General features: G+C 39.7%; 1 protein-coding gene across 2 annotated transcripts in view; it reads left to right on the top strand.

Moving 5' to 3' along the window:
• Positions 1 to 13,147, top strand: part of GRM1 (glutamate metabotropic receptor 1) — a 197,906-nt gene that overhangs the window by 141,753 nt on the left and 43,006 nt on the right. For both annotated transcript variants that reach the window (XM_069786948.1, XM_069786947.1), the window contains exon 5: positions 8,651 to 8,897. In XM_069786948.1, coding sequence (XP_069643049.1) covers positions 8,651 to 8,897 — 247 coding nt within the window. The remainder of the gene's footprint in view (positions 1 to 8,650; positions 8,898 to 13,147) is intronic.

Here is a 13,147-nt window from a genome sequence, read left to right on the forward strand (position 1 = left end):
CCAGGAGCAGCCTAGTGAAGGAAGAGACAGCCCTCTCCTGGGGTGGCTGGCCTGCAGCCAGCGGTGCTGTTAGCATGGCCCTTGAATGGTGCATTGTATTTCCCTTCGAGTCCTTTCTTTTACTGCTAGCCAACACAAGAGAGGGAGCAAGCGATGCAGATGTATGGAGAAGGGGAAAAGGAACTCTTTCTCCACCGCAGGTCTGTTTTGCGCTCACCTGCCTCCCACTCCGGTGACGCAGTGCTGGCAAAGCCGCGCTGCCAGCTGCTGCAAAGGCCTCCTGCTTCCCTCTAGCCTCTTCCCAAGGCAGAGAGGGGCTGCAGCATTGCACATCAGCTGGGAGTGTTTGTGAATATATAATATCTCACCCAGACGTGCGCTGCCTGCTTGCCCCAGCACTGTCACGTACAGACATCAGGCATGCCCCATCTTGGCATTCAGTAAGCTGCGGCCAGCCTTTGGGAAATGACGGTCTTCTCATCCCCTGCTCAGCTCCCTTGGGTCGCTAGAAAGGAGATGTAAGGGGAAAGCTCTCTCTGCTCTCTTGGGCACAGGCACATTCGCACACAGCTTTGTCATCTCACACAGTGTGGGCATCAGTTATGTGCATTGTCACTTGGCGTTTACATCTTAAATCTGCTTTTCCTGGAGTCATGTAGTTTTGCGAGAGTCTGAATGTCCGTGGGGAGAGGCAGAAAGGGCAAGGAGGGGAAGCGAGCTTCAAATTCTTGTGCCTGCTAAGCAAAGCTTGCAGACTGGGAAATACAGGAGCAGGTACAGAGATCAGTTTCCTTTTAGTTTGCTCCCAAGTCGCGTGGTGGATGGGCTGGACCTGCGAGTTCAGACTTGGCGTAGGGCTGGCAGCGCTGCTCAGTCCCCTTTCTCCTGCCCAGTGCTTAGGGAGTCTGAGACTGCCCCTGCGTCTGATTAATGAGTGAGTCAGCAGCTTGTGCAGTCATTTCTCCTCATAATATTTCAGCTTCGCTGTGGCACTGTTATATTTGTATATGCCAGCCTCATTCCGGAGTCTTTGACACTAAGCTCTTAAAGCCCTAATGTGCTTACATAACATGGTATGGAGAACCAGGAAAGTAAATTTAATTAAAATCTCTGCCGACTGCTTCTGACACACAGGGAGAGACAAAAGGAAGACACTTCTTTTCAAACACTGAAGAGTATTGTGGCATCCTCGCAAAAACAGACAATGAAACTGAAGACGCTGGGGGTGTATATCTAAAAAGGGGACTAATCTTCTAAAGTTTAGGTATTAGACATCTGAAATGAAGGAGAACCTGTGCCTTGATGGCTGAATTCATGTTTTGGTTTCCTTTAGCCATTGAGTTGACATCTGTGAAAGATATGGTGGTAAAAGTAAGTAAAAAAAACCCCAAACCCTTTTAAATTCAACATCAACTTTATTCCAGGAGAAGAAAGCTCATTAGTTATTTCACCAACTTTGCTAGTGAAAATAAATAACCCATTGCATACAAATATTGTTGCAATCAGCATCCTGTCAGTGCCTTAGAGAATTCTAGTGCAAATTTTTGAGGAGCTTCTGCTGAATGCCCACCTTTTGAATGGCTTTCACTTCTCTCTGTAGTTTTATACAAGAATAGAAGTACACTAATCCTAATTAAAAAGCAACTTTCACTAGATGTAACAAAGCAGTAGTATCTGGGAGGCCCATAGATTTCCCCATGCTCAGAAAGAAAATAGCAGGGTATCTCAACTGGTAACTGTAATTGTATCCTAGCTTTTCAGGGAAAAATACATCAAATATAATTGCAGGAATTGAATCTCTTTGCTTGGGGAAATAAAAACCATTTGAAGAATGGAAGTGAAACCTTTCTGATTTAATGACATCCTGAAAATGAAGTCTGCAACCCTGTGAACTCCATTTATTGCTTCATGAGTACTGCAAGATGTCAAACGTTTATCAGCATGTTTTGAAATCTGGTGTAGAACCTGCATATTGTAAGATATTCCTTCCTTTTAGCTGCTCCAGTGAAAGCTCTGCTTCCTCACTTCTTGCCAAAGGGCAGAGCAACTTGCAATTGTATAGAAGTGCTGCATTATTTTCTATAGACTGGTGACATGATGTTCAAGAGGCAGCTAAGGGAAGATCCCGTTTCTCAAATAATACATCCATCCTCACCCTTACCTGACAGGTAGTGGAGCTTCATCCAGTCAAATAGTTCACATACAATGGGAATTGAGTTACCCTGTGTCTTTTTGATAGCTCTTCTACTATCCTCTCTTTCCCTGTATTAGGTGCCTCTTGAGCTTGCCTCCCTGCTGCAAAGATGCAGACGTCGAAGTAGGAAGCGAAGGGGTGACCGTTACACATATGGGCCGCTTTTGTTTGAAAACAGTGTAATAACTGGTTTCCTGGGAGCAGATGCCATACAAGAAACAATAATTTACTATGATGGGGTTATTTGTTGTAGGTTGAATGAAGCATTTATTGTGGTCTGTGACAAATTTTTCAGCCTATCATTCTGTCTCATGAAAATTACAAATCATTTTTTAATTGAGATTGAAACAATGCCATTTTTTTCTGCCCCTCTTTTGGCTCGATAAAACGCACAAAAATGAAATCATTTTTCCACAAATTGTTTGTGGTCACATTGGCTTGCACATAGAGACAGCAAGGTCATTGAGACAGCCCACGAGAAGTGAAGCCTGCAGCCCTGATCCACAATTGCTTGTGCTGGTCAGCAGGTAGCATTTCCTGGCCTTTCCCTCATAGGCAGTCAGCTACAGCCGGAATCGCCTGGAAAACAGGCAGTTATTTCTGGAACTTCACTTCAGAACGCAACTTCAGAAATTCTTGTAGCTGTATATTTGATTGTGGGCTGCAAGAGATGGGTGTTTGGATGTTTTCATATAGAATAATTGACTTTTACTAATCTGACTTGTTGCCTGTGACTTACATTTGGACATAATGGGCGCAGTGGTATGAACAGAAGTCCTCTTTATACCATCAAGAGGTGAGGATTTCATTCAGCCATACAATATTAATGAACAGAATGCATTTGCTATTAAGAAGGTAATATGAAGAGAAAAAGCTAGTTAGTGCGCAAGTTTTGAACACACCATCATTATAATAATTACATTTAGAGACATTATAATCTGTGTTATTCATTTTGCAGTGCCTTAAAGTGAAATTTGTTAAATAATTTTGCTGTTATCTTTATTGTTAGATAATGTAAGAGATGTTATAAATAGAACATAAGAGGGAGTGAACTGGCAATATTTGTAAAATATCTGAACCAATAATGGCAAATGAGTTTAACTAAATGAAACCCTTTGCAAAAATAATTTCACAGAATCTTAGTTTGGCATGGTTAGTCAGAGGATTAGCCATTACTAAATAAAATAGAAAAAAAATTATTTCAAGGAATTGGTGACAAGAGAAATGTAGCATTGATTGCATTTTCTTTCTTATGTGTCCAAAGATAAAATCGTAATTAGATAGTTAAGCATCCAAATAAAAGTACTATAATTTTTCGAAGAAGCCAAATATCCTACAATTCCACTAAAATCACAAGTCTGTTCATCACCTTTCCTGTGTCATTTAGTTGCCAATATAATCTTTAGCTCTTACCTTTAGGGACCCAGATTTGAAATGACTGATCGGTTCATCTTGTTGGCCTTCTGCCCTGCTCCTTGCAAGATCCTGTGACACAAATTTGCTGTGGTCAAAGTTTGGCAGGTCTTCTCTAATGTGAGACGCTGCAAGATACGTGAATTCCGTTGTTTTCCAAGGACGTGCTACATCACTAGCACATCTCTACACAAACTTGTACAGAGCAAGATGGGCACATTTCTTCAGAGTCATTGGGGGTTCTTTTGTTTTGTTGGTTTTTTTTTAAATTCAGTTCAGTTGGAAGGGACCTACAATGACTATCTAGTCCAACTGCCTGACCACTTCAGGGCTGACCAAAAGTTAAAGCATGTTATTAAGGGCATTGTCCAAATGCCTCTTAAACATGACAGGCTTGGGGCATCAACCACTGCTCCAGGAAGCCTGTTCCAGTGTTTGACCACCCTGTGGTTAAGGCGGTGTACGTTGGGACTGAAGGAGAGCATAAGAAATCTGCCTCTGTGATTTCTCCAGTGCATATGGGCATTTGTTGCAAGCCTGGGTACTGCTCTACCAGTTCGCGGTGTAACCCCTGTTCTGCCACCTGGCATTTTGTTGGGGGAGCCCTCTTTACATCTTGGCACGGCTTTGTGCCAAGTTGTTACACACACAGCCCAAGTATGGGAGATTTATTTCATCTTCCCAGCAAAATTTAGTCCCAATTGTGCTTCCAGAATAATTTTTTTTGACAAATGAACACTCACATTGAATGTAACCATCACCATGTTGTAACTTGCAACAGCTAAAATCTCATATGGCCTACCCACAAAGCATATCAACCCTGGGAAGGACTGCTACAACTAAAGAAGACAGTATATACAATTTCTTTGACCTTCAGACCTCTGTCAGGACCACCAGAAAAGATGATAGCTCTCATAATAGTTGCTAACTGGACCAAGACAATAACATCTCTTTTTATGTGACCTTGAATATTCAGCAGATGACAGTTAGTAACAAACCATAAAAGTATCTGCCCATTCCAGATGAAATATTATCATTTATAACAATTTTATTCAACAGATTTTGGTTTTTTATTCTAATCAAGAGTCATCTGTGAACAGACTGTGTTCTTTATCAAATGTGTGTGTGTGTGTTCAAAATTTACCAACTGGCTAGGTATTGATCAGATTCCCCAACCAAAATGTTTTTACATTTCTTTCCGTCCCAAATTCCTTCCTGCCCTAGCCTGAGGACTGCAAATGAGTAATCCTTTGTGCGTAATTTCTTCTTGAATATTAACATAGACTTTTCCTATCTTTACTTTACACATGAAAGTTAACTCATTTTTAGCCGTAAGTCTGATAGTATAGTTTTTCTTAATTTCAGTTTGCCAAGTGGGATTTACACAAGTACCCACTCTGCTCTCAAGAGCACTGTTAACCCCACACTGACATCACAGCAAAGGCACTAGACTAAATTCATGGTTGCTTTACATTTAGGTCCTTCTCAGTACTGAGCTGAAGCTCATATTAGTTAGATGTGAGGCACATTACAGTAAAAGGAAAAACTTACAGTGAGTTGCATGAAATTTTGGTCTGTCTTCTCTTCCTCCCCCTTCCACTTAGGTATTACTTTTAGCAGTGTTGGGAGTATTTCTCAGTTGTGTGCAGCCAGGGTGTGGTGTCTGGGGTTTTTTCCTTTAGTTTTTTGGTTTAAGCTTTAAGATTGACTGACAGGAACAAAGACTAAAACCAAAACTGTGATAAGAAAAAAATGACCCAGACTATTGAGGAACTGTTAAAATGAAATTATTAAAGGAAGATTTGCATTGCATCCAACACAAAAATAAGTAAGTATGAAATTTAGGACACCTGAAATCTTCAAGGTCATTCAAAAAAGTAATGGCCTAATTTGAGTGACTGCAATTAACCCAGTACTCACATGACTTACAATTTTCTTTTGCTTAGTGAAAGCTAAGGTCCCTAAAATAAAATAAAAAAAAGTAAGAAAGCTAACAAAATACTTTTCTATTTTTAATGGTAATAAACCCTAATGTTCAAATTAGTCATTGTAGATCAAAGGTATTTTTTTTCCAAAGGGTGAGAGAGGAAGCAAGAATAAAAGGTTCACAGTCCAGAGTTTTGCTTTGCTCTTTTTTACATTTCAAAGTCCTACTGAGGAAAAATACAACTTTATAGAGAAGCCCCATAACAACATAATATAGTTCTTACATTTATTGAAAAGCTGTCCTATGAAAACTTAACTGAACATTGATTGCCTCTGTTTTGTCTCTGGCTGAACATGATTTCATTTATTTTAAAAGAAGCACACGTTTCTTATGGATTGTCATAAGTGAATTTTTACAAGCTCAAATGCATAAGTATATCGATAAGTTATAATGATGAAAATGAAATAAAATGGATTTTGACTATAGGAAGTTAAGTTTAGGTAAAGTATGACTTCTCACACTGGATTTACTGGAAAATATACACATAGGGATGCTTATATTGCTAATCTGTAGATAATTTATCACCATACAATGCTTCACATGTTGCTTTCCACTACAATTATTTCTATAGGTGACGTTAAGGCCGTCACCTCTGCAGTGTGGAACTATATGCTTGGAGCCTTAATGTAAAGTAGATGTTCACTCCTAATTAGTCAAAAGCAAATCCTCCCACCATCAAATATTTATTATCTTTGGAGGTATGTATATTACATTGAAATATGAGAAACCAGATGCATGCTTTGCTGACATACTTGAGGGAAATGGCCTCTTTTTAGACATTTGCAAGTTCTGTTACATTTAGTTTTCTACCTCCGGCAGCCACATGAATGCTTGCCTCAGGAAACGCACACGGATGCTAATATTATCTCCTGCAAGTGTCACTGAGATTTACGTTCCTTTTTTTTTAACTAGTTGAGATATTAAGGAGGTATCTGAGATAAACTCTCAGGTGGAAAACAGTTGATAGTGAGTGCTGTGCATTATCAGTCATTTTATGATCTATTCCATGACTCGCTGCCTAGAAGCTTCACAAGAAAGAGGGAACTGCTGTGCTGAGCTCAGGGGCTTTCCGCCTCTCTTTCACGTAGGGATGGAGAACACATTCATTTTCTATTTACAAGAAAGCAGAATCAGTGATAAATTCACAGCGTGTTAATCCTAAGGGACTAATCAGCAGATAAAACACACCTAGAGATAGCATATACAGACCACACATTAACATGTTTAGGCAACAAATGTCCAGACCGTGCCGTACGTACTATAAGCAGTGCATAAGTGAGGGTACGTATAGTGGCGTACTCCTTGCTTCCCTGGGTAAATAGTCTGTCAGCTTACATATGAGGTTTCTATTCTTTCTGTGTTTCTGAACACGGATCTAAATGGCATTGGTTTCACATGATTTGAATGGGAGCTATGAACTTTCTCCTGCAAAGAAAGTAGCAGATATGTTGCCTCTGGGAAATATTTCTCTAACTGCTCCTTGTTTGGTGGTGCTGGTGGTGAGTGTATGGCAGTGAGAGGAGCACATGAACTCATTCAGTCAGATTATGCTATTTTCAGAACGCTTTTTTAACTCACCGTCACAACTGCTAGCTACGTTCAGCTCATCTGGAAAACAGTTTCTGAAGCAAGACTTTCTTGCCCAGTTGCAGTGAGTGTCCTGTGCGAGGAAGACCCAGAGAAAGAAACGTAGACGTACCTGCCTTTGAGATCTCCGCTATCCTAATGAATCCCCAGTTGACCTTTCTGAGTTGTAGGGCAAACAAGCTGAGAAGACTGACCAAATGAGAGCCTTTTCCTTACATTTATCATGTAAGGATGGTCTTCATGATTTGATTTGAAAGCCATAGGATATCTACATTAGGGGAAGGAACTATTTTTTGACTTGAAAGTTTCAGTGAAGTTGTAGATTTTCCTCTTTTCTTCATATTAAAATGACAACTATCTTCTCCAACCTGGATTTGAGAAGTGTCAGTTAACACCTAGTCTCTCACACATCCTACTTCTCTAGTGTAGACAAGGTGTTACTTAGACAAAGTAACAGAGACGGGATTGCAAATGCCTCTTAAACACCGAGTAACGTGGGAGGTCTACAGATAAAAGCATCTTGCGGTTTGGAGCATATTGCGATAGAATGACTCGGGGGAAAGAAACAAAACGGGGAGGTTTCTTACCTCCAGCTCCCTCGGGACCCTGGCAGCACAGGTCTGCTGAGACTCGGGGTCGGCGCTGACGGTGTTCAGCAGCTCGTGACGGGAAGCGGGGAACTGCCCGGGACCCGGCGGGGTCTGATGTGAAATGCAACCGCAAATGGCACCCTCTGGTAGTGCCTGCACGTCAGATGGGAGCTAAAACCTCCGCGTGGGGAAAACCTCCGCTGCCCCATTGTTTCTGATCAACGGACAGAGACTTCGGTGTCTGCTCATGCTGCAGTTACGTAAACAGTCTTTTAGTGTTACAAACTTTATTTGGCTTTCTGGAGCAATCCCAAATTGGCATATCTACTACTACTTTTAGTTAAAATGATTATTTCTGATAACTTGAGAAGTGTTGCTGATTTAAGTTGTTTGCTTATTAAGACTGAAAGGGACATTGCTATCTTAGCCCTCAAAAACATGAGATTTCAAAAAAAAAAATCCTCAAATGTGACAAAAAGTCAAATTTACAAGCAAATTGCTTTTAAAAATTGTTCTAGCTGAAATGTATCATTCTGATGCTGGGCTGTTTAACCCTTCTTAGCATAAATAGCATTGTGGAATGACAAGTAAAAATTCCAAAAAGAACAAATTAAAGCTGACACTTTGATTAAACTGGTGCTTTCTCATGAGGCATTTCACTTTCAATGAATTAAAGATTTCTGGGGGGAAAAAAAAAAGTGGGTTTGTTTGTTGTTTTTTTATTATTATTTAATTAAAATCCCTGGCTGGCACCTTGTTCATGCTTCTAAAGCTTTATAAGAGAATTAATAACATCCCTTTTTTATATCTCATTGCTTTTTCATTTTTTCATGTTATTTCACCTTTGTGTATAACAACACTTTTTTCTTACTGTTGTAGGCAATGAGAGCCTAGAAGAAAATTATGTGCAGGACAGTAAAATGGGATTTGTCATTAATGCTATATATGCTATGGCTCATGGGCTACAAAATATGCATCATTCCCTTTGCCCTGGACACGTTGGGCTGTGTGACGCTATGAAGCCAATTGATGGCAGCAAGCTCTTGGAGTTCCTCCTCAAATCCTCGTTCATTGGTGTTTCTGGAGAAGAAGTTTGGTTTGATGAAAAGGGAGATGCCCCTGGAAGGTAAAGAGATGTTTCATCTCAATTATTTAAACCAGATATTGGGAAGGGGGAATGTTGCTGGGTTTGGTGATGGAGATTTCTTTGGCTGTTTTGCTGAAACATAAGCGTATAGCTTGCCTACTGTGAGACATAAATGGAGTTATCTAGATTAATCTTACCAATAGCCAGGAATAACACTGGTAACACATGATATATTGGTAGCTACGGCGTGTATTGAGACAGGAACTACAGTACAGCCTGTAAAATTTCTAGAGTTTCAGGAGAGGACAAACCTGAGGTATCACTGGGGTTCAGCACCAGGGTTTTAATATGTATAGAGCCTAATACAAGTAATTGGAATTTAATGAAGCATTTGCTTGTTAAGCGTTTAAAGGTAGGGCTGTAGAGCACATCCTTTTCCAGCTGCAGCTCTGCTGCATCCTTGCCAGAGACTATTTAGTTCTGCTTGGTGAACTCCTGTGTGCTCTCCTTAACTTGCTTCACTCCAAATAAGATTGGCTGTCCCAAAGTTTAAAGACAGGTCCAAGTAGAGCAGGACAAATAATATTTAATTTTTTTTTTGCCAGAAGGTACTGTGTTTTACTCCTCTGTGGTCTGGTAAATTCCAACTGTGGTAGCTGCTACTGGCTACCCCTCCCCAGCAGACACAGCGCATACCCGAGCCATGGGTGAGACAGCAACTTTGTGGACTTGGATGTCACCTTTGTTTGTCTTATGGGAGCCAGTTGACAGAAATCTTTTCCTCTTCATTTAGTTCTGTGGTCTCTGTGCAACTATTTTAAGTGTGACACCTCCCAGATGGATTTATTTTTGAGTTTTTTTAGGTTTTTTATAAATAAGTTGAATTCAGCTGCTGAAGTACACAATACATTATTAACTGAAACCTACTCAGGGGTTTCTTCACTGAAGTTAGTTTTCCTACCGAGTTATTAAAGTATTATAAAAGACTCTCTCACACCATCTTTGGGCTTATTGCATAAATGCATCTGAGTGCCAACACTGCACAAAGAGAGTACTCTGGAACAAACAAAAGTTTGCAGTCTGGCATATGCCTTCAAAGTGGCCTTAAAGCAACTTGCATCTCTATTACTAGCCTTTTTTAGCAAAACTGACCAAGTTTTTTACCATTTGCTATTTGCATTGCTTATTATGTTTAAATGGGATATACATTTAAACAGCTTGTTAAGTTTAAATGGTAATAAAAAGCTAGTCGGTTTGGTCTTCTTGTTGACTGCTGCATACTTCAGATTTTTTTAGTCAAAGATATAGATGAGCTAGGTCAGACTTTGAAAGTAGAGGCAAGCAATTCCCTTACAGTCAGACACATACTTATTGACACAAATGCATAAATCAAGTCTTTGCACATATAATATAGATAATGCAGAGAAATTACTGCTTAGTGTAGCTTTAAGTTTATTACACACTGTTTATCCCCGTGAAAGCATTACTCCAGCTTTGCATATGTTGCATGGTCTGCCTGTTAGTTATTTGGTTTGATGTCTAGGTGTAATTTTCTAATTTTAGCCCAAATCTTATTCATTATCTTGTCACCTGAGAACAGCTCCAGAACTCTTATCAGTACCAAGTATAGAATTAGAATGAACAGTTCCTGAATTCAAAATATAGGAGAGTTTACATCAGGATATTTCTCTGAGTAGGTCAGAACAATAGAATTTATTCCATCCATCATTTTGGTCATTAGCAAGCTTCATTTCTCTTGATTCCCTGGCCTATTTAGAATTTGATGAGTTATTTTAGGTAGGGTTTTTTTTGTTGTTCCTCATTTATATTTTCACAGCTGGAGTTAGCAAGTTTGGGCAAGAAAGTTCAGTTAACCTTTTTGTTATTCATGCTGTAATCCTTGGATCAGTCTGTGGCATTTATGACATGGGCAATATCATATCAGAGAATAGTGATGTGTATATGAAATGTGACCTGTACAGTCTGTCGGATCTTTGTATGCCAGCAGTAGTTTATGCCCATGCAGAATTGTATTTAGCTCCAGATTAGCCCTAGCATTTCCACAGCTCCACATGGAAAAGCTCTTTGTGGATGAGTGAACGGACCATACCACTGTATGAATACCCAAAAGAGCTTTTGTACCGCAGCGAAATGAAAAGATAACCACCACATACACGACCTAAATACAGCAAAGAGAGCCAGATCTGAAATTTCCTAGTTTTTTAGCTTTTCTATGCCAGTGCAAGAATGTCACACAAACATGTAAGAAGTTTTTTGATATTATGTTACTATATTATGGGAACAAATCAGCTTCACAAGAGGCAATAAATCAATATTCCTTCTTAGAAGGCAGCAACATTCCTCATACTTTATTTTCAAAACCTGTGAGGTTCTTTGAGTAATTGACTCTCACCAGTTCCTAGTTACACTCATGGTGGGCAGAGCAGATAGAGATGCCTGTAGTTATGTTTGCCTAACACTCACATAATTTCCTATTTCAAACCCTTTACAGCTTCATCAAACCTTAACCATTTGTTTAGATAAAACCCTTTTTCTATCTCAGGCTCAGTTCATGGTTTCAAGCTTTTATCAAAATGAGATTAGATAACATGAAGCACTTTTTCGAAGGTTTATTTCTTCTGTGCGGAATCTTTTCTTTGAAGAGCTTTTATCCAGAAAGGTGAAGCAGGCATTTATCAGAAGGGCACAAATGCAGTCACTTAACTGACTGCACTGCCTCTGGGAAAAATGACGTGGATGTAGCTCTGGAAAATCAGCAGTATGTGCTCACCATACTGTCATTAAGAACATGCTGTTAAAATTGCTGAAATTTTTACTTTCATTGCGTACCTCCCATTTCCTTTCTCAGTATTAATCATATCACTCAAATTCCTAGAAATGGCTGGAGAAAGTGTGAAGGATGCAGCCGTCAACATGACATCCCTCTCTGGGCCTGTGCAAGGGACAGGGGACAGATCCATTTTGATCTCTTGTCTATTCTAGGGTAACTCCCTACTTTTAGTTTATGGCAGGTATGAAGAAACTTATCTCTCTAGGACAAACAATTTGTGTAGGCCCCTGACCATAAAACGCTATGTGACAATGGGCAGGAGAACTTTCAGCCCCTACAGTGGCCCTCTGATGTGTGGACAAATGCTGAGGTCTACAAGCTAACAGTTTGTTTTACCCTAACTAGACTTGGACATAGACCCATGTAAGACTCTCTAGTTCAAAATTTCCAGCAGCTTCAGACATGGCAACTCTATCAACTCCAATGCTTTGAGTAAATTATCAAATGTATAAAGCGAAAACTTCAAACTTGTATACAAAGCAATTTTTTTTTGTCAAATACATGTGGTTGGTTTGGAGTTCGGCTTCATGTGTGGTTGTTTTGGCCAGTTACATCCCAGCATTGCTCAGCATTGCTGTTTTCCATTCTGCCCTCCAGGACAGCAAACCTCACTGCCAGTCTGGTATTATGGCTGTGGAAGAAGGCAACTTCAGCTATCTCAGACTAACCAGAGTAAGAATGTGCCTGTGACCAGCTGGCTAATGGTCTGGCTCACCTCAGAAGTAACTTCTTCATATGACACCACCTATTTGGTTACATCATTTCCCAATATATCAGAAAGCTTGCTCTTATATTAAAAGAAGGGTTCATTTTCTTATCTGCAGAATGTTTTCATGGCTTCTGTAAATGCTGCCATATGTGTGTGAAATCCAGCTGCGTCCATGGTCCTCACTCTCTTAGAGTTTCACTGGTCTTGTCAAACCCACATCTTTTGGGATAATAATTTTTAGTTTGGACACATCCCAAAACTGTTAAAGTTGTACATATGTGAGTGAGGGCATGGGGGGACGTATTCTAGTGCTGAACTTGTCCTTACTCAAAGCAGAAATTTTTCATTAAGGAAAAGAAGGAGAGGATAAAGAACTTAAGCACGTCTCCATATACCAAGTATATTTGTTAGACCACGTTTTCCCACTTAAAATTCAAGCCACATATTACAGCTGCAAACACTGTACTACAACTTGTCATATGCAAGACTGTGTAAGAGCTTTTAGTCTGCATACTTTATTCTTTGACAGATAACAGATAGAAAAGGGAACAGTATTATAAGAAAGCATAAGAATGGCTTTCAACCTAAAATCATATCCCTGAAATTGCTAACTCTTGATTGATATTGCATTAATGCCACTCTGTGCCTTGTAATATATTTTTGCAAAAATGAAAACAATCTGTGCAGGCTCAAAAATTCCATTAAGGGAACGTGAGGTTTTAGTAATTT

This window comes from Haliaeetus albicilla, chromosome 7, assembly GCF_947461875.1.
Source record: "Haliaeetus albicilla chromosome 7, bHalAlb1.1, whole genome shotgun sequence".
In the NCBI taxonomy this organism is placed as follows: Eukaryota; Metazoa; Chordata; class Aves; order Accipitriformes; family Accipitridae; genus Haliaeetus; species Haliaeetus albicilla.